Here is a 25,238-nt window from a genome sequence, read left to right on the forward strand (position 1 = left end):
AAGAGCTTTAGGAAGCCTCTGCTTGGGGGCATTTCCTGCATTGGTTTTATGGAAATTGCAAGGAATAATACATTAAGATTTATTGAGCACCTACTATGCCCCGAGCTCTGTGCTACATGGTTAACATGAACCATCTCTGTTATAGCTTTATAGCCACCCTATGAGGTGAATGCTAGTTTTTTTGTTTTGTTTTTAAAAAAGGGTCTCACTCTGTTGCCCAGGCTGGAGTACGGTGGGCATGACCTTGGCTCACTGCAGCCTTGACCTCCTGGGCTCAGGTGATTCTCCCATCTCAGCCTCCCAAATAGCTGGGACTACAGATGCATGCCAGCACACCCAGCTAATTTTTTGTATTTTTTTGTGGAGTTTCACCATGTTGCCCAGGCTGGTCTCGAACTCTTGGGCTCAAGCAACAAGCCCACCTTGGCCTTCCAAAGTGTTGGGATTACAGGTGTGAGCCACTGCACCTGGCCTAATTTTAAGTTTAAGTAGCCACACAAAGCTCTAAGGCTTTCTGCTCCCTCATCCTTCCAATCCACACTCCACGCTGCCACTCAAGTGAAGTCTCTGAAGTGCAGATCTGAGCATGTCAGATCCCTAATCAAAATCCCTTAGCAATTTCTTCAGGCATTCGGAACAAAGCTTGAACTCCTCAGCTCAACATGTGAGCCAGTTCCTACTCTCTTCTTTCACCTCATTTCCCATCCCTTCCTCCTCACACAATTTTCCCACCAGCCAGTGGGGACAATTTCTCTAGTTTTCTGTCTTTCTGCATGCACACATGATGTTCCCTCTGTTTGGAACACCCAACCTTCCTTCCAACCACTTCTTCCCCATTCAACAAACACCCTCAAGGAAATGCATTGCTTTTGGGTTAGAGATACTTACTCATACTGCAATATTATGATGCATTAATGACAAAGCATCCTCACCTCTCCATTAAAACAAGTCCTTCAACACTTGGTACCAGGCCCACCTCCTCGAGGCCCTACTCTGGTCAGAGCCTCCTTCCTTGGGCATGTCTCTCTCCTGGTATGACACCAAGATGCCATATTGCTTTGGTTTTACTCTCCCTCTCCAGCTTGTGAACAACTGAGGCATGCTATGTTTTATTCATTTGATTTTTTTTTTTTGAGAGTCTTGCTCTGTTGCCCAGGCTAGTGTATAGTGGCACCATCATGGCTCACTGCAGCCTCGACCTCCCAGGCTCAAGCGATCCTCCCCTTCAGTCTCCTGCATAGCTGGGACCGCAGGCACACACCACCATGCCTGGCTAATTTAAAAAAATTCTTGTAGAGCCATGGTCTCATCATGTTGCCCAGGCTAGTCTTAAACTCCTGGGCTCAAGCAATCCTCCTGCCTAAGCCTCCCAAAGTGCTGGGATCATAGTCGTGAGCCACCACACCTGGCTTCATTTGATTTCTAGTACAATGCCTGCCGCATAGTGGGTGCTCAACCATATTCTTTGAGCATAAGTTGTGCAGCCATCCACTGTTCTAGGAGGAAACTTACAGCAGTAAGACAGTTCCTGCCTTCAGGGAGGAGACTGCCAATATGCAGGCAAACAGATGAAAAAGATAATTGCAGGCCCAGGTAGTGCTGAAAATCCTTTGTCCTCTAGATCACTCTGCGAGGCTCTGTGTTCTGGGAGGATGACCTCTGCATATTGTCCATGGGCTCCCCACTCACTGGCTTCTTGTCGGGTTCAGCCAATGGAAGGCACTGGCATAAGATGGGCGGGTAGGAGAAGAATGAGTTTGGGGTTGTTCCCCTCCAGACCCTCTCTATGAAGACACCTGCTAGGCAGCTCTCCTCTCCTGATAGTGTCTCTCTGGGTTCCTGCCCCTTGCTCCTTCAGGCCCAAGGTGGTGAGGGCTCCCCTCTGTTACTAGTCCAATGGTACTACCCTATCCTGGGTTAGTTTCTCTATGCTCTGCCTGCACTTTTGTAAATAGCCTCCTTATTAAATTCTCCTAATAATCCAGTTTGAGTGGATCCTCTATTTATTACCAGGATCCTGAAAAATGCAGGATCTTTCTGCATTTTTGCACTGCTAATCTTTGTAGCTTCCCCCCATGCTGGCTCCCTTGTGGTCACAAGATGGCTGCAGTAGCTCTGGCCATCACATCACCCACACCTGACAAAGGCCAGAGAGACTAGAGTGTATCTCCTGCCACATATCCCCCTTTCAGAAAAACTCCCCACACCTTGCAATTATTTAATGTAATTTATTATTATTATTATTATTATTATTGAGATGGAGTCTTGTTCTGTCGCCCAGGCTGGAGTGCAGTGGCATGATCTCGGCTTGCTGCAAGCTCTGCCTCCTGGGTTCATGCCATTCTCCTGCCTCAGCCTCCCGAGTAGCTGGGATTACAGGTGCCTGCCACCATGCCCAGCTAATTTTTTGTATTTTTAGTAGAGATAGGGTTTCACTGTGTTAGCCAGGATGGTCTTGATCTCCTGACCTTGTGATCTGCCCGCCTCATCCTCCCAAAGTGCTGGGATTACAGGTGTGAGCAACAGCACCCGGCCTATTATTATTATTATTTTTTGAAGACGAAGTTTCGCTGTCACCCAGGCTGGAGTGCAGTAGTACGATCTTGGCTCACTGCAACCTCTGCCTCCTGGGTTCAAGTGACTCTCGTGTCTCAGCTTCCCAAGTAGCTGGGATTACAGGTGCATGCCACCACTCCTGGTTAACTTTTGTCTTTTTAGTAGAGACAAGGTTTCACTATGTTGGCCAGGCTGGTCTTGACCTCCTGACCTCAAGTGATAACCCCACCTTGGCCTCCCAAAGTGCTGGGATTACAGGTGTGAGCCACCGTGTCCAGCCTAATTTTAATTTTTAATTTTTGTGGGTACATAGTAGGTGTATATGTTTATGGGGCACATTAAATATTTGGGTACAGGCATACAATGTGTAATAACCACATCAGGTTAAATGAGGTATCCATCATCTCAAACATTTATCCTTCCTTTGTGTTACAGACATCTATTCTTTTAGTTATTTAATAATGTACAATAAATTTTCATTGACTGATATGGTTTGGCTGTGTCCCCACCCAAATCTCATCTTGAATTCCCACATGCTGTGGGAGGGACCCAGTGGGAGGTAATTGAATCATGGGGGCAGGTGTTTCCTGTGCTGTTCTCGTGATAGTGAATAAGTCTCATGAGATCTGGTGGTTTTAAAAAGGGGAGTTTCCCTGCACAAGCTCTCTTCTCTTGTCTCCCACCATGTGAGATGTGCCTTTCGTCTTCTGCCATGATTGTGAGGCCTCCCCACCCACGCAGAACTGTAAGTCCATTAAACCTCTTTCTTTTGTAAATTGCCCAGTCTCGGCTATGTCTTGTATCAACAGTGAAAACGGACTAATCCATTGACTGTAGCCACCTTGTTGTGCCATCAAATACTAGATCTTATTCATTTTTTCTAATTATATTTTGTACCCATTAATCATTCCTACTCCCTCCCTGCTCCCACTACCCTTCCCAGCCTCTAGTAACCATCATTCTGCTGTCTATCTCCATGAGTTCAATTGTTTTAATTTTCAGCTCTCAAATAAGTGAGAATATGTGAAGTTTGTCTTCCTGTGCCTGGCTTATTTAACTCAACATAATGACCTCCAGTTCCATCCGTGTTGCTGCAAATGACAGGATCTCATTCGTTTTTTCTTTTTTTTTTGAGGCGGAGTCTCACTCTGTTGCCCAGGCTGGAGTGCAGTGGTGTGGTCTCGGCTCACTGCAAGCTCTGCCTCCCGGGTTCATGCCATTCTTCCGCCTCAGCCTCCCGAGTAGCTGGGACTACCGGTGCCCGCCACCACGCTCGGCTAATTTTCTGTATTTTTAGTAGAGATGGGGTTTTACCGTGTTAGCCAGGATGGTCTCTATATCCTGACCTCATGATCCACCCGCCTCGGCCTGCCAAAGTGTTGGGATTACGGGCGTGAGCCGCCGCGCCTGGCCGGATCTCATTCTTTTTACAGCTGAATAGCACTCGATTGTGTATATGCACCATATTTTCTTTACTATTCGTCTGTTGGTGGACACTTAGGTCGCTTCCAAATCGTAACTTTTGTGAACAGTGCTGCAGTCAACATGAGAGTGCAAATATCTCTTTGACATACTGATTTCCTTTCTTTGGGTGTATACGTAACAGTGAGATTGCTGGATCGTATGGTAGCTCTATTTTTAGTTTATTGAGGAACCTCCAAACTGTTCTTCATAGTGTTTACACTGATTTACATTTTCAACAGTGTACGAAGGTCCCCTTTCCTCCACATCCTCTCCAGCATTTGTCATTGCCTGTCTTTTGGACAAAAGCCATCTTAACTGGTGAGAGGATATCTCATTGTAGTTTTGGGTTGCATTTCTCTGATCAATGATGTCAAGCACCTTTTCATATACTTGCTTTCCATTTATATTTCTTTCTTTCTTTCTTTTTTTTTTTTTTTAAGACAGAGTCTCGCTCTGTCACCCAGGCTGGAGTGCAGTGGCGCGATCTCGGCTCACTGCAAACTCCGCCTCCCGGGTTCACGCCATTCTCCTGCCTCAGCCTCTCCGAGTAGCTGGGACTACAGGCGCCTGCCACCACGCCCGGCTATTTTTTTTTTTGGGGGTGGGAAGTTTATTTGATGTGTTTCTTAGTAATGGAATTGTGAGGAAGAACAAAAGCGGGCTCTGGGACTCACATTGCTTTGGGGGAGGCTCAAGCTTCCCAGAATCCCTTGTCCCTCCCCCACTTTGGGCACTTAGGGGTGGGGCTGGGGAGTGAGAAGAACAAGGCAGGGCATGATTGATTAAAGCTAACGAGCAGGCAGAAGGCACTGGTGGGTCATATCTCGGGCCTGGGAGAGGGAGGGTGTGGGCCAGGCCCCATGTGACACCAGGGGCTCCTTGGCATCCAGGCTTGGCATCTAGTCCTTTCCCTTCCCTTTCTTGGCTTTGGCCTTTGCTTTGGTCTTGGGGATGCAGGGCTTGGTGACGCGGATGGTCTCCTGGCACTGAGCATTGTAGCGCGCCTTCTTCAGGGTGCCTTGGCGGACTTTGGTGCCTGTGCCCCCATCACACGCACCCCAGTTCTCAAACTTGTACTTGCAGTCGGCTCCAAACTCCTTCTTCCAGTTGCAGGGCACCCTGCACCGGATGCGCTGGGTCTGGGCCCCGTAGGTGCCCTCGCGGAAACCCACGCCGCAATCCTTGCTGCTGGGGGTGCAGGGCCCCCACGCCCACTCAGCGCACTCGCTCCCCGGGCCGCCCTTTTTCACCTTATCTTTCTTTTTGGCAACCGCGGAGGTGAGCGCCAGCAGGGCAAGGAGGGTGAATGAGGAGGAAGCCTCGGTGCTGCATCTCGCTCGCTGCCCGCGCTGCTTCGCTCCCTCCCGCGCCGGGCCCGTCCGGCTATTTTTTTTTGTATTTTTAATAGAGACGGGGTTTCACTGTGTTATCCAGGATGGTCTCAATCTCCTGACCTTGTGATCCGCCCGCCTCGGCCTCCCAAAGTGCTGGGATTACAGGCGTGAGCCACCTCACCCGGCCGCCATTTGTATTTCTTCTTTTGAGAAATGTCTATTCAGATCTTTTGCCAGATTAAATTTAAAAGCCGGATTATTAGACTTTTTTCTATTGAGTTGTTTGAGCTCCTTATATATTCCAGTTATTAATCCCATGTCATATGGGTAGTTTGCAAATATTTTCCCCCATTCTGTGGATTGTCTCTTCACTTTGTTGATTGTTTCCTTTGCTGTGCAGAAGTCTTTTAACTTGATGAGATCTCATTTGTCCATTTTTGCTTCGGCCTGTGCTTGTAAGATATCACTCAAGACATCTTTGTCCGGGCCAGGCGAGGTGGCTCATGCCTATGATTCCAGCACTTTGTGAGACCCAGGCAGGAGGATACCTTGAGCCCAGAAGTTCGAGACCAGCCTGGGTAGCATAGTTGAGACTGTGCCTCTACAAAAAAAAAAAAATAGAAAAGAGGAATTTTTGTCCAGTTCTAGAGAGTTTCCCCAATGTTTCCTTTTAGTAATTTCATAGTTTGGGGTCTTAGATTGAAGTCTTTAATCCATTTTGATTTGATTTGTGTATATGGTGAGAGACAGGGGTCTAGTTTCATTCTCATGTGTCCCTTCGAAGAGTGAAGAAACCTCATAAAAGTTGTCCCAGCAGATTTTTTCCCACATATCATTGGCCAGAATCATGTCACAGATCTATGTTTAATTAAATCAGCAGCAAGATAGCCTGGGCAACAATGACTGGTTCAGATCAGCCAAGACCCACTCTCTGAGGCTGGGGCTGGGGTCAGCTTCCCCTGAAGCACATAGTTCTAGAAAGGAAGATGGAGGGTTCCTAGACAAAACAAGAGTGGTGAGTGCTAAGAAGGAGGAAAAATCAAGATTGGGGGGAAGGGCTATTGGGTGTCTACAAGTGACAGAGCAGTTGAGTTTGAAAAGGATTCGTAAGTTGGCTGAGTGGCCCTCACTGGCTGGACACCCCAGTGGATCTGAATAGGCTACCACCTTGGCAAAGACCATGGGAGCATGTCTGTCTCAGTCTGTTCTCGGTTGCTATAACAGGATACTACTGACTAGGTCAGGCGTCGTGGCTCACACCTGTAATCTCAGCAGTTTGGGAGGCTGAGATGGGTGGATAACTTGAGGTCAGGAGTTCGAGACCAGCTTGGCCAATATGGTGAAATCCCCGTCTCTACTAAATAAATGCAAAAATTAGCCGGGTGTGGTGGTGCATGCCTGTAATCCCAGCTATTTGGGAGGCTGAGGCAGGAGAATCACTTGAACCTGGGAGGTGGAGGTTGTAGTGAGCCGAGATCACACCATTGCACTCCAGCCTGAGTAACAGAGTGAGGCTCAATATCAAAAACAAACAAACAAACAAACAAACAAAACAAGCCAAAACACCAAAACACAGAGGGGGACATTACATGGTAAGAGGCAAGAGTGTGGTGTCAGCTCAGGTCTCTCTTTTCTTATAAAGCCTCCAGTCTCATTATGAGAGTACCACCTTGATGACCTTATCTAATCCTAATTACTTCCCAAAGCCCTCACTACCTTCAATCAACATATGAATTTTGGGATTATGTTTCCAACACATGAAAATTGGGGTGCACATTCCAACCAGGGCAGAACACTTCTAGGAGCACTTGGCTGATAGAGAAGTGTCCCCAGAGGCTCTGCTTTCATTAGAGGACATGAATGTTCATTATCAACAAACATCAGTGTTTATATGTAAAGAGGCATTACTAACTTGGAAACAGAGTGTTCCTCTGATCATGCCAAACATGCCCTTCAGTAGGTCAAACATTCCCCTACAAGGCTGTTTTCACAATTCATTGGCTTGGGAAACATTTGTGCAATAATAAACTGCTAACCTGAGAAGGATTAGTCAAATTCTCATCTATAATATGGACCTAAATTAACCATATTTGATGTTATTAAAGGCAGAAGAGAAAGGAAAAAGAAGATCTCCTTTCATCTCCACTACCTTCCATCTAGGGTCAGTCCAGAAGCTCTGAGCCACCTGCTCCCCAGCTTTCTCTGAGCAGCATCCCGGAGGCTGGATCTTCATAGCCCTTCCCCACCCACCAAAACGTGGAGGATTTTTGTCCCAATCCTGCTGAGAGCAGCTGCAGAGCCTGATCTCCGCTGATTACTGTGTTGTATCTGGAGTGTGGAGAGAGAAGCCATCCTGTTGGGAGGAACCTGGAGACTTTAAAATTGGAGGAGGTTGGGAAAGTCTGAGGATCATGGCCATGTGGTTGGCAGTGAGACCCAGCCCAGATGTTGGCCTTGGATAGAGTGAAGCTGGCACAAGGCAGGATGCTAAGCTAGGTCAGACCAAGATGAACTTCTTAAGGCAGGAGTGTACCTGATCACCTATCTCCTGGGAGCAAAATGATTAATGCCCATCTAGCAGGCATTAAAAAAGCATCTGAGCTGAGGAGATCCATTCAGCTGCCTGTCTTGGACTTGGTGCCCTGCCTACCAGGAACCAGACTCTCACACAAGGCCTCTGCCACTTCAAATCTTGTGTATTTTCCCACTTGGGGGCCTGCCACGCTTATATTCAATTATTTAACAACTGTCTATTTAGCATCTACTATGTGCTAGGTGCTATTGATGAAGCATTGATCACAACAGATCAAAGTGCCTGCTCTGTTGGAGCTTACATTTTAGTTGAGGGATATAACCTATCTGCAACATAAATACGCAAAATATACAGTATGTTTGGAGTCTCTAAGTGCTATAAAATTAAGTAGAGAGAAGGATAGAAACTATGAGTCAGGGTAACAGTTTTAGGTGGGATGGCCAAGGAAGGTAAGGAATACCTGAGACTGGGTAATTGATAAAGAAAGGAGGTGTAATTGGCTCATGGTTCTGGAGGCAGTACCAGCATGGATGCAGCATCTGCTTCTGGTGCGGGCCTCAGGAACCTTATAATCATCCCAGAAGGTGAAGCGGGTGCGAGAGAAAGCAGGAACAAGGGTGGAGGCAGGTGCCACATACTTTTAAATAATTGGATCTCACATGAACTTAGGGCGAGAACTCAATTAACACCAACGGGATGGTGCTAAACCATTCATGAGGATCCGACACCATGATCCAGTCACCTCCCACCAGGCCCCACCTCCAACACTGGGGATTACATTTCAACATGAGATTTGGAGGAGACAAACATCCAAACTATATGAGAGTCTGGGCGTGGTGACTCACGCCTGTAATCCCAGCACTTTGGGAGGCCGAGGAGGGTGGATCACCTGAGGTCAGGAGTTTGAGACAAGGCTGGCCAACATGGTGAAACCCCATCTCTACTAAAAATACAAAAATTAGCTGAGTGTGGTGGTGGGCACCTGTAATCCCAGCTACTCGGGAGGCTGAGGCAAGAGAATTGCTTGAACCCAGGAGGCAGAGGTTGCAGTGAGCTGAGATCATGCCACTGCAAACACAGCGAGACTGTCTCAAAAAAACAAAAACAAAACTATAGGAGAAGGCATACTGAGAAAGTGATATTTGAGGAAGTAAGACGTGAGGATTTTGGGAAAGAAGAGTTTTCTGGTAAAGGGGTGGATGATGAGAAATTACTTAATGGGTAATTGTACAGTGCTTTTGGGTACCTTAAAAGTCCTGACCCTACCACTTCGCAATCTACGCATGTAACAAAATTGCACTTGTACCCCATATATTTGTATGAAAAATAAATAAATAAAAACTGGGGAAGGGGGAAAGGCAAATGCAAGCAAGCTTTAAAAAAAAGTTTGCTGGTGAAGGGAGGAGCAAGTGCAAAGGCCCTGGGGTAGAGCGCTAGATGCTTTCCACTTGTCTCTCCAGACTCAGTTTCCACCCTTCTCTACCCACTGTCCTAGAGGGCTAACTTATGCAGGCTGCATTCATGGACTCTTTGCATCCTGGCTTCCAGTTAGGTTCCATTCATGGAAGGCACCAGCAGGACAGAGAGCACGAATAGAGTGAGGTTGGAACATGTAGGCTGCTTCCCTGCAGGGTCTTTGAGCACTAGCTGCGACCCTCTATTAAAGGCCACAGCTCCTGTCTATAGCCTTTCCATAGCAACCCTCTCTGGGTTCCATTTTCTCCTCCTTTCCCTTGTTGGCTGTTTGCTTGGAGCCAAGAAGCCTCCAGCCTCCATGGTGGTGAGCTCTGCTCCCAGACGGCTGGGAGTGCAGGAGGAACTGCACAGTGACACAGCGCAGACTCAACTGATCAACAATGTCACGCGCATGGCTTCTCTCGCAGGAACTGGCCAGCCAACAACTTGACACCATCACGGGGTCTTCTGGAGATACAATTTGCCTCCCAAAGTGGTTCGGATGGTGGCCATTTAGGTACAGAAGCAGACCAGTGGGGAGCTGCTAGATAGAAGTAACTTCTTAGGACTCTGTTCAACCTGGGTAGGTCTTCTTGGGGCCTGCAAGTACCAGGCTTTAGTCACTCAGAGAGCTCTGCTGGGTAAGCCTTCCTGGCTGGCAGGTTTGGGTTCTTGCAGCTGTAAGTCCCCCAAACCCACCTCATACTAGAAAAGAAAGAGGAGGAGGAGGAGAGGGAAGAGAAGGAAGAGAATGAGGCAGGGGTGAAGAAGAAGGAAAAAGAGGCAGACAGGAAGAGAAGGGGGAGGTGATGGTGATATTGGTTTTTTAACAGGGACCTTCTATGGGTGAACTTCATTGACTTCAGGAATAACCGGATCTAGAGGCTTAATGTCTTCAATTTTTCCCCCCCTTCCTCCCCTCATCTCCCAGATCTGCTTTTCCTTGAGTAGGTATCATTCTAAGGCTGGTTTCCTTAAAAAATGACTACTGGCAGTTTCAGACTTACTTTCTAGCCAGTGTAGCCACCCCTGACAGAAGGAGAACCTCTCTTTTCCAATGATTTCATCAAAACTCCCATAGGGGGCTGGACGTGGTGGCTCATGCCTCTAATCCCAGGGAGGCCGAGGCAGGGGGATCACCTGAGGTCAGGAGTTCAAGACCAGCCTGGCCAACTTGGTGAAACCCTGTCTCTATTAAAAATACAAAAAAAAAAAAAATTAGCTGGATGTGGTGGCAGGTGCCTGTAATACCAGCTACTTGGGAGGCTGAGTCAGGAGAATTGCTTGCACCCAGGAGGTGGAGTTTGCAGTGAGCCAAGATCGCACCCCTGCACTCCGGCGAGTGACAGAAGGCAGGGGGTGTTGGGAAACTCCCATAGCGTTCTCATTGGCTTGGCCTGGGGTGGGTCAGCTACAGTAACCCTATTAGCTGAGAGTGGGGTGAGGTGATCTCGAAATGACAATTGATGCAGTGTTGCCAAAAGAAGGGAGAACAGATGCTGGGCCCCCAAAACCCACCCATGCCCATCATCAGTGGGGTGACTATATAACTTATTATCATCCAAGCCAGGATCTTTTGAGAGTGAAAGAGGGCACTTTTAACAATTCTTCCAGGACGACAGGCTTAGACTGCCCTGGGAAAGTACTGTCATCCTAACTATAGCAGCCAAGAGCCAGGGAGTCAAGAGCTGCCCCATCTGAGCCCTGTATCCTGCAAACTCAATCTCTCTGGCTCTCTGGGCACAGGCAGGAGAGGAAGGGAAGATGCTCAGGCTCAGATCTCAGTAGGAGAAGAGGGTGGCTGGGTGGGGTGAGAACACATTGGGAGACAAGTCCCAGTTCTCCACATCCACCCAAACTGCCTTCACCCTGACCTCCCACTACCATCTGTTGTTCACATTGTGTCTCTTCCCCATGCTAGGAATGCCCTTCCTATGCTCCTTAGACTCCAGGGCCCTTCTCTAGTTCTCCACTCTCTAGGGGGCATCCCTTTAACACCCCTCCTGCCCCAGCCTCCTCACAGCTCCTGCAGCATCTCCAGTCTCATCACAGGACTTGGCTAGGGTATGTCTCCCATCTCTACCATGGGGCAGGGGTTTGCTGTGGGTCTTGCTTGTCTCCCAGTCCCCTTTGCCCACAGCCTTCAGCAGGGCTCACTGAAAGCCCTAGGCTGATGATTTTGCTGGGCTAAGCCCTCTCAGCTGTCTCCATCTCTCCAGCCCAGAGCCCTTTCCCCTCCCCAGCACTTCTGCCCCTGCTCCTGGTATTGATCACTAGGGAATCCTAGCCAAAGAGCTTCTCACGCAAAGGTATGCAAACTTTGACCCAGGATTGAGTGCTCAGCTCCAGGCCAAGGTCCTCTAACCTCCTGCCTGACTCCCTCCTCTGCCCAGTGCTCAGCATGGGCCCCCTTCCTGTTATTGTGAACTGTTAGCCAAGACACGGCTTGGTGATGAGAAGTGCAACATCTTTTGGAACCCCAGTGCACCAGTCCAGGGGTGTGGAGAGGTGGGGGGCCCTGGCCCAGGGACTGAGTCTGTCTACCTTTGGCCCCCTGGGGCTTCACTTATAGTCTGGGATGATAAGTTATGGTGAGAAGGGCCCTGGCCTAGAAGCAAGAAGCTGGAGTTCTAGGCTCTGCTTTGATTTGCCATGCGTACTTGGGCCTTTTCTTTTCTGGCACCCATCTCTCCACCCAAGAAGTGAGAGAGGAATTGGCTTTATTAGCTAATGAATTTTTGAGGAGTCAAGAGCCTCTTAGATAATGCAAGCAAAGCAATGCACTTTCTATCAAGAGAAGGGTCCCTGGTTGGGAGCCCCAGCACTAGATGGTCTTCCAGCCCTGGTGACCAGGCTGCCATGATTTTCCAGAGCTGGGGCATTGGTGGGGGGACCCTGGGAAGCTGAAGAAGAGGTTATGCTGCAGAGCATGTTGGAGGATCTAGGAGTGCCTTGCTCTCTACTTCCTTGCCATGGCTTCCACAGAGGCTCATTCTCTGTGGCTCTAGCTCCAACTAGGATTGAAGGACAGACCTCTCTTGGGTACCATGAAGCTCCTCAGATTGAATCAAAGATGCAGAGGGTAGAATAATTGGAAGGACGCTGAGAAAGCCCAGCAATACCTCCCTTGTCTCCTGCCTGTTCTGTTGCCTAAATTCCACCATTATAGAATCAGCACTTTGGATTCAACATCTCTCTTGCCATTTGGCCTGTGTATAGTATAGCTGTGTCTAATTCCTTTACCAGTTATTAATATCTTGCCTGGACTTGGCTTATCAGATCAATTTCCTGCAGGTTGGTTTTCCTTGTTAGAGCATACGGAAAGAAGTGGCAGGTTGGGTCGGGGCTATAGCAAGTATCCAGTGTCCTAAGAATTACCATGGAGAAGTGCTGGAAACAGCGACCAGGAGAAACCTAATTTTCTGGGGGGAGAATCCAGAAAGGCATCCCAGAGGAAGTGATGTTTTATCTGAGACTCAAGGTAGGGGACACTAGAACTAGAAGCAGGCAGGCCTGGTAGGTTCTGCTAAAGATTCTCATTCTTGTCTTCAGAGTGGTGGGAGCTACCAAAGAAGTTTAAGCAAGGTGGTGATGGAATGAGATTTTGCATTTTTGACAGGACCACTCTGGGTGCCACAGGATGGAGAAGTAATTGGAAGGAGCAAAAGGCAAATGGGAACCTAGGTGGAGGCTAAGTGCTCCAGGGAGCAATGATGGGCCCTGGATGAGTTGTGGCAGTGGAGCTGGACAGATGCCAAAGCACATGCCAAGCAAAGAAATGTGCCTCCTATTCTTAGCACAGTAGCCCAAGTGACCTTGCTTCTCTTACACCGCAGCCATGTCTCTATCTCGCACAGAGGAAGTCTCATGTTTCTCAATGGGGTGCTCCCTGCACATGGGGCAGGGCGCTGTCCCTCATCGGCATCCCATCCCCTGGGACTACATGCCAGGAGAACTCCCCAGTCACATGACCTCTGCACATCCCTGGTACTGCTCGGTCCTTCAAGAACCACTGTGGTGGGGGGTGGCGGGAGGCTTTGATTTTGCTTGTTCCCTCTGCCAGTTGCAGTCTTTTTTTTTGAGATGGAGTCTCACTCTGTCACCCAGGTTGGAGTGCAGTGGCGCGATCTCAGCTCACTGCAACATCCGCCTCCCAGGTTCAAGCAATTCTCCTGCCTGACTCCACTCTCCCCAACTCCCCCTCACCGCCTCAGCATCTGGGATTACAGGCGAGTGACACCACACCCGGCTAATTTTTGTATTTTTGGTAGAGACGGGGTTTTGCCATATTGGCCAGGCTGGTCTTGAACTCCTGACCTCAGGCGATCCTCCCGACTCGGCCTTCCAAAGTCCTGGGATTACAGGCGTGAGCCACCGCACCTGCCCAGGTACACTCTTTATCCAGATATCTATGCGCATTGATTCTTGACTCCACACTCCTGCCTCTCTCCGCAAGGCCTTCTCTGACCACCTTGTTTTGAATTGCAATCTGCCCTCACGTAATCCCTACGCCTTTTCTGTTTAATTTTTTTCAACCGCACTTTTTACCCTCTGACATTCTCTAGATTTGGGGCATATTACTTGTCTCCTTCCATCAGAATGTAAACTCCACGAGATTAGGAGTGCTGTCAGCTGTGTTCCCTTCTCTGTCAATCGCCAGCGCCTCTGAACAGCTCCTGGCACATAGTAGTTGCTTGGTAAATATTTGTGCAATGCACGAGGCCGCATATAACCGGAATGGGAGGTGAGGGGATTATTTTCTGGCCTGGACCAGCGACGGATGGTGGTGCCACCGGGTTGGGGAGCACGTTGGGGATGGCGGGTAACGATGTTAGTTGGGGCCAGGTTGAGCTAGGCACGCAAATACAACTTTTTTTTTTTCTTGGAAACCCTGTAACAGGAAGGCTCCGGAGGGCGGGATAGCGTCGGAGGCAGGCAGCTAGGCCATGCCAGGTGGCACTGGGGCTTCGTGTCGTGCCACAGGCGTGGACCGAAAATGCGGACACATGCAGGCTGCCTCTCCTTGCAGGCAGAAGCCGCACGCAGACCTAGACCCTTTGCACCGCACCCCCTTATTCAATCGCGCACCCGCCACCCTTCGACAGTTCCTTTCCCTCCACCCCAACCCCACGCCGCGCGCGAGGCTGGCCCTTTAAGAGCCCCGCCCCGACTCCCTCCCCCCTCGCGTGACTGCGAGACCCGCGCCGGGCCGGGGAATGGGGCGGCCGGGTGGCTGCGCGGGCCTCCGGTCCTTCTCACGCAACGCCTGGGCACCGCGCCCCCGGGCCAGGTGGGGCGGGGACGGGCCGCCTGACCTCTGCCCCCTAGAGGGATGTCGCCGGCTCACGCAAGCTAGCCGGGGGTGGGGTGGGGGCTCCGCGCCAGGTGCCCCCTCCGTGGTCCCTGGGCCCCAAAGTCTTTCCTTGGCCCCCCGCCGCCGGATTTCTGTGCTCCGCCAATCAAAGCACTAGCAACCCCGGGAGCCAAGAAGAACCCTCAAGGGCCGGTGGGTCCTGGCTGGAGGGACCGCGGGTTGCAATCAGGACTAAGGCGGTCCTAGAGGCGGCGAGGAGCCGCTAGTGAGCGCTCAGCGCGCCTGCGCCTTCGCCATCCATTCCGATCCTTCAATCAAGAGGCGCGAACCTCAGCTAGTCGCCCGGGCTCTGGGGGACAAGGCCAGCCCCGCGGCGCCTGTGGCCTTCCGGCCCCCGTGACCTCAGGGCTGGGGTCGCAGCGCTTCTCACGCGAGCTGGGACTCAGTAACCCCGGGAAGAAGGTCACCACGGGGCAGCCCCGCCCCCGCCTGCCGAGTCCGGGTAGGCTGTAGCGCTGGGGAGGCATCGGCACGCCCAGCGTTACAGTGGGTGCAAAAATGACGAAGAGGAGTCCCCGCGCCCCAGGATGGAGCTTCCCGTACCCTCTCTTCGGGCTGTCCTGGGACTTCTCCCTCAAACCCCTTCCTCGGCTGGGTTCTGCACTGCCCTTGGGACGCCTTGGAATTGGGGCTTCCAGGTGTCCCCAGCCCTCACCCCTCTGTGTACAGGCACCGAGATGAGGTGTCCCATAGTGCCATAGTGGGTTCTTGCCCCCCGCCCTCCGCCACCTTTCTCTCCTATCCCAGAGAGACCAGCCCGGTTCAGGCTGCTCCTCCCTCCATCTCAGCTCGCTCCAGGGAAGGAGGCGTGGCCACACGTACAAGCCCGCCTATAAAGGTGGCAGTGCCTTCACCCTCACCCTGAAGGTGACAGTTCCTTGGAACCTTCCCTGATCCTTGTGATCCCAGGCTCCAAGAGTCCACCCTTCCCAGCTCAGCTCAGTACCTCCTTACAGCCACAGGTGAGTTGCTGGGGGGCTTCTGGCTTGCCCCTTCTCTCCCAATAAAAGGAGCATTTTGGTGCCTCTAGGACTTCTTAGGTAGCTACCTGTCTAGCACCTCCAAAAAGGGAGGCTCAGAGTGTTTTTAGTGACCAGGCAGTCTAGCCCCCTAGTGGGGAAACTGAGGCCAGGGGAAGAGGAGGACTTGCCCATGGTCCCACAGCTGGTACCAGACCTCTAGATACAGATGGCATCTCATTCAGGACTTAAGGACCCAGGCTCCAGCTCCATCCTCTAGTGAGTGACTCTCTGCCCACCTTGGGGCTTCCCCATCAGGGCCACCTGGCAGGCTGGAATATGTGCAGCCCCTCCCTCAGGCTTTCTGATGACAGGGGCTTCTCCTTGGGTTGATGGAGGGGGTGGGCTGGATTCTTACCGGCTGTACCCTGCCCTAGCCTAAGAAGCTACCCCTGGCAGATTTTACCCTCCCAAGGGTGGCTTGTCAGTGCTGAGATGTCCTAGACAGCTGGGACAATAGAGGCAGACCTGTGCAGGAGTCCCAGGCCTTTCCTATTTCATTGACCATCTTCTTTGTCCTTTGCTGGGAGACAATCAGGGTGACAGATTGCCAACTGCAGGGAGCTGGAAATACCAGTCCCTAAAAACTCATCAGTCACATCTCCCTTGGCCTCCTACCATCTTACAAAGGCTGCAGGTCCTTGGGATACCCATTGTGCAGAAGAGGACACCATAGCACACCAAAGCCTGGCACTGTCCCCTGTTGACTCGGGGATCTAGTGTGCTTTGATATTTAGTCCCTCCAGGAAGCCTGCCTCCACTATAATACTTGTGGTAGGAACCATCCATCTCCCTGTCTTATGAGGTTCTCCTGTGGGGAGCCTCACTGGTAAGACTGTCAGGTTCCCCACAGCAGATCTGTGTTTTCTCTTCCCTCTGGATCCAGCTGGGTACTCTGAACTGAGAGATCTTGTCTTACCCTCTCTCAGGTGTTGAAATTGGACCCCAGAAAAGTAAAATGTGCGGTTCAAGATCACTTTGACTAGAATGTTGGGTCTACTGACCTCCAGTCCAGGGTAGCAGGCAGAGATGCCTGACATGTTGGAGAGAGTGGTTTATGAATTTACACACCCTTTTTAGGTCAAGCTTACAGCGAAAGTATTGCCTCAGTTTCCTTTCAGTTTAGATCCATTCCTGATTTCCCTGATTCCAGTCTGGGGTTTTCTTACAGCCTAGTGGGAACCTTCCATTTATTCTCTGCTCTCTGGTAACCTGCAAAAGGGGGAGGTCCAAACTGTTCATTCACTGAGAATTGAGCCAAAAAAAAACCCTGGCCTGGATTTCTCTGACTAAAGCGCTCAATCTAGCTGGTCTCCAGCTGCCTTTAAACTGTGGATCAGTTGAACTCAGAGAGCTGGGGCTGAGAGCAATGTGGTTTGGGAAGTGGCCATCCTGTCCCCTATCTCTTCCTCACTCTGTCCTGGGGTCTGGTGGGATTTCCTGCATGCTGGGATTGAGCAGCAGAGAACTGAGGGTTCTGGGAAAATTCCTTCATTGATCTGACCACTCTTCAAAAGGAGGTACATGTGACAGCAGCTGGGAATTTCCAGGGAAGTGTCTCTAAGGAGTCTGAGTCCTGGCTCTGTCACTGATTGCTGGGGGACTTTGGGCAAGTCAGCGCTGCTTCCCCCAAATGTTAAATGAGGCTAAAGGATCAGATGATCCCTAATTCCCCTGAGAACATGATTTTCCTAAGTGTGGTGGGTAGGACTCGGGGTGATACACATTGATTATGTGTTTATTTTAATGTGTTAGGGGAAAAATCAAACTTGTACTTTCACACAGATATTGTTTATGATGATATGTAGATAGACTTAAAGTTGATTTTAGGAAAATGTGAAGTAAATAACAGTACTGGTACTATGTGGAAATCACCAATTGACATTGGAAGATGTCACTTTAGATTGGTACAGCAGTTAAGAGAAAGCATTCTGGAATTAGGCAACTTGGCTTGGGAGTCTGCACCCAACACTTTGGCTGTGTGACCTTGGGCAAGTTACTTACCTTCTCTGAGCCTCACTGCAAGCTACTTCATAGATTTGTGGCCAGGGCTGAATGAACAATGACTGTGAAATTCTTAGCCCACAGTGGTAGGTCAACAACTTCTCCCCACCTCATCCTCTTCTTCATGCCCAGTAAGCAGTTCTGGTGGAAAGGTTTCCCCTTTCCCTGACACTCTAGATATTGGCTCTACTCATCCCCCAGTCTGATGGCTTGATTTTTTTTCTTTCTGCACCTTCTCTCAGCAGCCACCTCCAAGATCCCTACACTGATCATGCTTTTCCCAATCTCCATGTCGGCCACAGAGTTTCTTCTGGCCTCTGTCATCTTCTGCCTGGTATTCTGGGTAATCAGGGCCTTAAGACCTCGGGTCCCCAAAGGCCTGAAGAATCCACCAGGGCCATGGGGCTGGCCTCTGATCGGGCACATGCTGACCCTGGGGAAGAACCCTCACCTGGCACTGTCAAAGATGAGCCAGCAGTATGGGGACGTGCTGCAGATCCGCATTGGCTCCACACCCGTGCTGGTGCTGAGCGGCCTGGACACCATCCGGCAGGCCCTGGTGCGGCAGGGCGATGATTTCAAGGGCCGGCCCGACCTCTACACCTTCACCCTCATCAGTAATGGCCAGAGCATGTCCTTCAGCCCAGACTCTGGACCAGTGTGGGCTGCCCGCCGGCGCCTGGCCCAGAATGGCCTGAAAAGTTTCTCCATTGCCTCTGACCCAGCCTCTTCATCCTCCTGCTACCTGGAGGAGCATGTGAGCGAAGAGGCTGAGGTCCTGATCAGCACGTTGCAGGAGCTGATGGCAGGGCCTGGGCACTTTAACCCCTACAGGTATGTGGTGGTATCAGTGACCAATGTCATCTGTGCCATTTGCTTTGGCCGGCGCTATGACCACAACGACCAAGAACTGCTTAGCCTAGTCAACCTGAGTAATAATTTCACGGAGGTGGTTGGCTCTGGAAACCCAGCTGACTTCATCCCTATTCTTCGCTACCTGCCCAACCCTTCCCTGAATGCCTTCAAGGACCTGAATGAGAAGTTCTACAGCTTCATGCAGAAGATGATCAAGGAGCACTACAAAACCTTTGAGAGGGTACAGTCTGGGGAAAGGCAGGTGGGTGGTGGGAAGCAGATGGCATCAGGGCCTGGGAGGTCAAAGGTAAGAGGAACTGCATGGGGCTTGGCAAGTTCTCAGGAAGACTTCAACCTGGGATCTTGAAGCCAGTTGTAGAATAGTCTTCTTCCTTGGCAGGGAAATAGAACTTTTTCTTGACTAACCCTTCCATGCTTCCACAGACAGCAATAGCCACGGAAGAGCCATTACATGCAGGACCCTGGGGCAGTTGTTGAGGGAGCCAGGAAGAGTTAAAGAGTTCATCTCCTGGCCTCATAATAGGAAGAAGATAAAGAGCACATCCAGGTGATAACAGTACAAGATGCTGTGTATCAGATGTCCCTTGAGTTGGGGCTAGCAGCATTCTAAGGTAGTAGGAGAGAGCCTTGCAGAGGCAGACAGAAGCTGGGACAACAGCCTCAGGGGGCATCACCTCCAGAAAAAATGTGCTAGGAATAGTGAAGGACCAGACCTGGATGGAGAGGTAGCTCTGGGTTTGAGATCTTGCTCACCTGTGGACTTTCCCTACATAAGGGCCACATCCGGGACATCACAGACAGCCTGATTGAGCACTGTCAGGAGAAGCAGCTGGATGAGAATGCCAATATCCAGCTGTCAGATGAGAAGATCATTAACATTGTCTTGGACCTCTTTGGAGCTGGTATGAGTTACCCCATTGTGTCCTTGCTGTGCTCAAGTGCCCTGACCTGCTGCCTGCCTAACTTCTTCTGTTCTACCCTGTCCAGGGTTTGACACAGTCACAACTGCTATCTCTTGGAGCCTCTTGTATTTGGTGATGAACCCGAGGGTACAGAGAAAGATCCAAGAGGAGCTAGGTAGGTAGTGGCTCCCTTCAAATGGGTCAATGCCAGGGGCCTGGCCAGGTCTAGGCAGCCCCTGCATCCATCTTGTCCCGTGTTCTGCAGACACAGTGATTGGCAGGTCGCGGCGGCCCCGGCTCTCTGACAGATCCCATCTGCCCTATATGGAGGCCTTCATCCTGGAGACCTTCCGACACTCTTCCTTCGTCCCCTTCACCATCCCCCACAGGTAAGGCCCCATGGAGCCACTGCTGTCTGTTACTTGTCTTACTCTGGACCACATACCCGATTAGGGTTAGTGGGAGGGACACGGCATGGGAGACAGGGAGATTTGCCTGTTGCCCTGAGCCTGACAGAGCTTCCTTTCTCCCTAGCACCACAAGAGACACAAGTCTGAAAGGCTTTTACATCCCCAAGGGGCGTTGTGTCTTTGTAAACCAGTGGCAGATCAACCATGACCAGTAAGTTCAGAGATGCAGAAGAAAGGCTGGGTCCACCCTCTTAAGCTCTTATATCTGATTAATACAATCATTGCATTGATCCTCCTGTCCATGGGCTGCTTGCCTGTCCTCTATCCTTTGGGGCTGGAGCTCCATTCACTTGATGCTTCTGAGCCCTGAGCTGCCACTTCAACTGTCTCCCTCTGGTTACAGGAAGCTATGGGTCAACCCATCTGAGTTCCTACCTGAACGGTTTCTCACCCCTGATGGTGCTATTGACAAGGTGTTAAGTGAGAAGGTGATTATCTTTGGCATGGGCAAGCGGAAGTGCATCGGTGAGACCATTGCCCGCTGGGAAGTCTTTCTCTTCCTGGCCATCCTGCTGCAGCGGGTGGAATTCAGTGTGCCACTGGGTGTGAAGGTGGACATGACCCCCATCTATGGGCTAACCATGAAGCATGCCTGCTGTGAGCACTTCCAAATGCAGCTGCGCTCTTAGGTGCTTGAGAGCCCTGAGGCCTAGACTCTGTCTACCTGGTCTGGTTGGGCAGCCAGACCAGCGGGCTGGCCTACGTGGTCTAAGGTTCAGCCTGAAACTCACAGACACTGATCTGGCTGCAGTTTTGCTATCTGGGCTGTGGGGAAGCCTAAGGGATCCTGCCTGCCCCTACCGTGGACATGCCTCTGCACACCCTCCAGAGACAACAGGTAAAACAGGGCCACCTAGATGCTGATGGAGACTTCCCAAGTTGTGCTTGAGCCAGGTGGCCTGCTAGGGTTAGGAGGTCCTTAGGCCTCAGAGAAGCTCTGAAGAACTCTCTGGAAGCCCCTGGGCCCAGTAGCTAGGTGGCTCTGTGGGGGTGCTGACTGGCTTGAGCAAATTAGAACTGGCCAAACCAGGACCTTGTCGAATCTTTGACAATTGGGAGCTGCCAAGAGTGAAGGGAAGAGACAGCCCAGGATACTGGCACAGAGGTAGTCTCACTGCTTGAACTAGGTTGAGCAATCTGACTCTATGGCTCTAGGACACAGTTCCTGGGAACATCGCATTCCTCTGCCCTTCCTGCAGGCAGGAACAAACAGGGCTGCCTTCTGGCCTTGTAAGACCCTTATTGCTGTCCAGGAGGGGCTGGGGACTTGTGTCTATGGGGAGCACAGCGCACAGGGAGTGCACATATCCAGGCACCAGGACTAGGGCTGGAGTGAGGGGGTGGTATTTCAATTACTTTCTACTGGTCTCCCTTCTCTACACTCTTGTAATAAAATGTCTATTTTTAATGTTTGTACACAACAATCTTTCTATTCTAGCCTGCATTGTGCTTGCATGCTTGCATAAGAGCTTAAGAACCATTGATTTAATGTAATAGGGAAAATTCTAACCCAAGTATCTAAAAATGTGTAAGAACAGCTACCTGAGCTAAATAAAGATATTGTTCAGAAATCCTATAGGTGGAGACGTTTTGAATATTAAATGATTTATCACTCAACTAAATACTCACCCTGAACCCCATTCTGTGTTGGGTTTTGCTGTAGAGAGGAAGAAGAGGAGGTAGGAGTGAAGAGGTGAAGCTGCTGCACTTAGGCAGTCTGTTTGAGGGACAAGACTATTTTTTGAGACAAGTGCCCCAGGTCGTCCAGGCTGGAGTGCAGTGGCACCATTTTGTTTCACTGTAACCTCCACCTCCTGGGCTCATGCGATCCTCCCACCTCAGCCTCTGAGTAGTTGAGGCCGCAGGCACACGCCACCACGGCTAAAATTTTTTTTTTTGTAGAGACGGGGTTTCACCATGTTGCCCAGGCTGGTCTCAAACTCCTGAGCTCAAGTGATCCACCTGCCTCAGCCTCCCAAAGTGCCGGGACTACAGGCATGAGACAAGACTCCTAATCACTGTGCTGACTTACTCCCTCTCTAACTTATCACAAATTGATGAAGCGTATTCTCTGAATTAGGCAATAAGGGTATCAAGTGAATATAATGCAGTCCCTGCTTTCAAGAACCTCCCAAAATGGTTGAGGGAACTGAAACATAAACACATCATTCAATTCATTGTGGTCAGAGCTCTACCAGACAGATGCATACGGGAGGTGGGATCCAGAGGCTGGGTGGGGGAGTGGGCACCGGGAGATTTCTAGGTCTTTTTTTTTTTTTGAGATGGAGTCTCACTCTGTCGCCCAGGCTGGAGTGCAGTGGCGCGATCTCGGCTCACTGCAAGCCCCGCCTCCAGCGTTCACACCATTCTCCTGCCTCAGCCTACCAAGTAGCTGGGACTACAGGCGCCTGCCACCACACCCGGCTAATTTTTTTGTATTTTTAGTAGAGACGGGGTTTCACCATGTTAGCCAGGATGGTCTCGATCTCCTGACCTCGTGATCTGCCTGCTTCGGCCTCCCAAAGTGCTGGGATTACAGGCGTGAGCCACCACGCCTGGCTCTAGGTCTTGAGGCTATCTGAGCCAAGCCTTCCTTGAAGGATGAGAGACAGTCTCTCACTTGGGACTGATAGCATTAGATGCTGAAGTCCAAGTGGGTAGGCTCTGGTCACAGTTTTGTGGGGAGAGGGGTTCTCAGCTCAGCAGTTGTAATCTGCTGCTCACTCTTCATGCCCTGGCTTAGGTTCTGCAATCACATTAGAACCCACATCTCAATGCTGAAAGCCCCTGTCCATCTGAGATGGCAGAGTGGTGGTGATGCCAAGTATGGCAGAGGCTGAATCCACATAGCCAGGAGCTGTTCTGACACATAGCCAGGGGCTGAAGGGAGACACACCTTGGGATGTGACCTCCCTACCCCACCCCAGACCAGCTTTCTTCCTGAAGCATTGGGTAGTGGCCAGCAGTTGCTGTTCATGCACCGTGGCTCCCGCTCACCAGGAACTTCAGGCTATTGCAAAGAACAACCAAGCTGAAGTCAGCTGCAGCAACCTGCTTTGTGTGGCAGCGGCCAGGGGAGGATGAGAAATTTGGTGCTCAATCATTCTTGTATTGATTTATATTTTCTACTTAAACAATAACTTGCATTTATGCTATATACATAAACAAGCCATGAAAGCATGCTACGTGAAAGAAGCCAGACACCAAAGGCCGTGTATTGTATGACTCCATGTGTATGAAAAGTCCAGAATAGGTAAATTTATAGGGACAGAAAGTAGATGAGAGGTTGCCAGGGAATATGGGGCAGGGGGAATTGGGAGATGCAGAGTTTACTTAGGGGTGATGGAAATATTCTAGAATTAGATAGTGGTGATGGTTGAACAACTTTGTGAATATACTAAAAACCAGTGACTTATGCAGTTCAAAATGGTTTAAATGGTAGAAAAAAGGCCTGGCGCGGTGGCTCACGCCTGTAATCTCAGCACTTTGGGAGGCTGAGGCAGGTGGATCACTTGAGGCCAGGAGTTCGAGACCAGCCTGACCAACACGGTGAAATCCTGTCTCTAATAAAAGTACAAAAATTAGCTGGGCATGGTGGCACACGCCTGTAATACCAGCTACTCAGGAGGCTGAGGCATGAGAATCGCTTGAACCCAGGAGGTGGAGGTTACAGTAAGCTGAGATCACACCACTGCACTCCAGCCTGGACAATATAGCAAGACTCTGTCTCAAAAAAAAATCAATAATTTATTCTACCTGTCCTATATGAATTATACCTAAAAAGAACCAAATAGATTAGAAAGAAGCATCTCTTAAAAATATTCCAGCTGGGTGCAGTGGCTCATGCCTGTAATCCCAGCACTTTGGGAGGCCGAGATCACCTGAGGTCAGGAGTTTGAGACCAGCCTGGCCAACATGGTGAAACTGTCTCTACTAAAAATACAAAAATTAGCCAGGTGTGGTGGCGGGCACCTGTAATGCCAGCTACTCGGGAAGCTGAGACAGGAGAATCACTTGAACCCGGGAGGCAGAGGTTGCAGTGAGCTGAGATTATACCTTTGCACTCCAGCCTGGGCAACAAGAGTGAAACTCCATCTCAAAAAAAAAAAAAAAATTTTTTTCTTTTTTTTGCTTCCTGTGTCAGCTGGTTATGTCACATTTAATTTAAATTTTTAATTTTTTTTAGAGCCAGGGCCTCACTCTCTCACCCGGGCTAGAGTGCAGAGGCGCGATCATAGCTCCACTGCAGTCTCAAACTCCTGGACTAAGCAATCCTCCCACCTTAGCCCCCTGAGTAGCTGGGACTACAGGTGCAAGCCACCACGCCCAGCTAACTAAATTTTTTGTAGAAACGGGGTCTTGAAATGTTGCCCAAGCTAATCTTGAACTCCTGGGCTCACGTAATCCTCCCACCTTGGCCTCCCAAAGCTCTGGGATTATAGGCTTGAGCCACTGCGCCTGGCCCTAAAATATTTGTAATCAAGTAGGTGAATAAGTTGGATAAACATTACAGAAAGTCGGCCGGGCGCGGTGGCTCACGCTTGTAATCCCAGCGCTTTGGGAGGCCGAGGCGGGCGGATCACGAGGTCAGGAGATCGAGACCACGGTGAAACCCCGTCTCTACTAAAAAATATAAAAAATTAGCCGGGTGTGGTGGCGGGCGCCTGTAGTCCCAGCTACTCGGAGAGGCTGAGGCAGGAGAATGGCGTGAACCCGGGAGGCGGAGCTTGCAGTGAGCCGAGATTGCGCCACTGCACTCCAGCCTGGGTGACAGAGCGAGACTCTGTCTCAAAAAAAAAAAAAAAAAAAAAAAACATTACAGAAAGTCTGTGGAGTTAAAGCCTGAGGTATAAATGATATGCTTATCTGGCTCAGAAATGGACTCAGAAGTCCATTCTCAAAGAGCAGTTCCAGGGGTGTCTTCACTAAATTCAAGGCTGATGAAATCCAAGACATATAACAAGCCTATTGATTTGGACCTTCTTGGCCTAATAAGTCCTCTTTGTGCATTAAAATATTGCGTTGTTTCCTTGTAGTTACAATTCACACTCATGCAAGGATAACCAAGCAGCAGGTGTCAGTGAGTGAAAGGGGAGAGGGCTGTGCGTCTAGGGCCGCATGCACAGAGGAGTCCAGCCAGGAGGGTCTCACAAATGAAGTGGGCCTGGAGTGAGGCTCTGAATGGAAAGCAGACTTAGATGAGGAGTGAGGAGGCAGGTTGGTGAAGAGGCTGGGGACACTGAAAAATGCC

General features: G+C 50.2%; 1 protein-coding gene and 1 pseudogene across 4 annotated transcripts in view; one reads left to right on the plus strand and one right to left on the minus strand.

The window, feature by feature from the left end:
- LOC116481900 (cytochrome P450 1A1) overlaps positions 1-21,529 on the plus strand; it is a 35,229-nt gene extending 13,700 nt beyond the window's left edge. Inside the window, exons 1-7 of one of the 4 annotated variants that reach the window (XM_032174929.2) lie at positions 14,570-15,678; positions 17,982-18,835; positions 19,391-19,517; positions 19,603-19,692; positions 19,783-19,906; positions 20,052-20,138; positions 20,331-21,529. In XM_032174929.2, the coding sequence (XP_032030820.1) occupies positions 18,011-18,835; positions 19,391-19,517; positions 19,603-19,692; positions 19,783-19,906; positions 20,052-20,138; positions 20,331-20,616 (1,539 nt within the window). In that variant the 5' untranslated portion in view covers positions 14,570-15,678; positions 17,982-18,010 and the 3' untranslated portion in view covers positions 20,617-21,529. Of the gene's footprint in view, positions 1-14,569; positions 15,679-17,981; positions 18,836-19,390; positions 19,518-19,602; positions 19,693-19,782; positions 19,907-20,051; positions 20,139-20,330 lie in introns of those variants that run through there. The other 3 variants (XM_032174930.2, XM_058427987.1, XM_058427988.1) reach the window with 3 other exon arrangements.
- LOC116481920 (midkine-like) lies at positions 4,755-5,352 on the minus strand (annotated as a pseudogene).
- Positions 21,530-25,238: the final 3,709 nt, after the last annotated feature.

This window comes from Hylobates moloch, unplaced genomic scaffold, assembly GCF_009828535.3.
Source record: "Hylobates moloch isolate HMO894 unplaced genomic scaffold, HMol_V3 SCAFFOLD_14, whole genome shotgun sequence".
Taxonomy (NCBI): Eukaryota; Metazoa; Chordata; class Mammalia; order Primates; family Hylobatidae; genus Hylobates; species Hylobates moloch.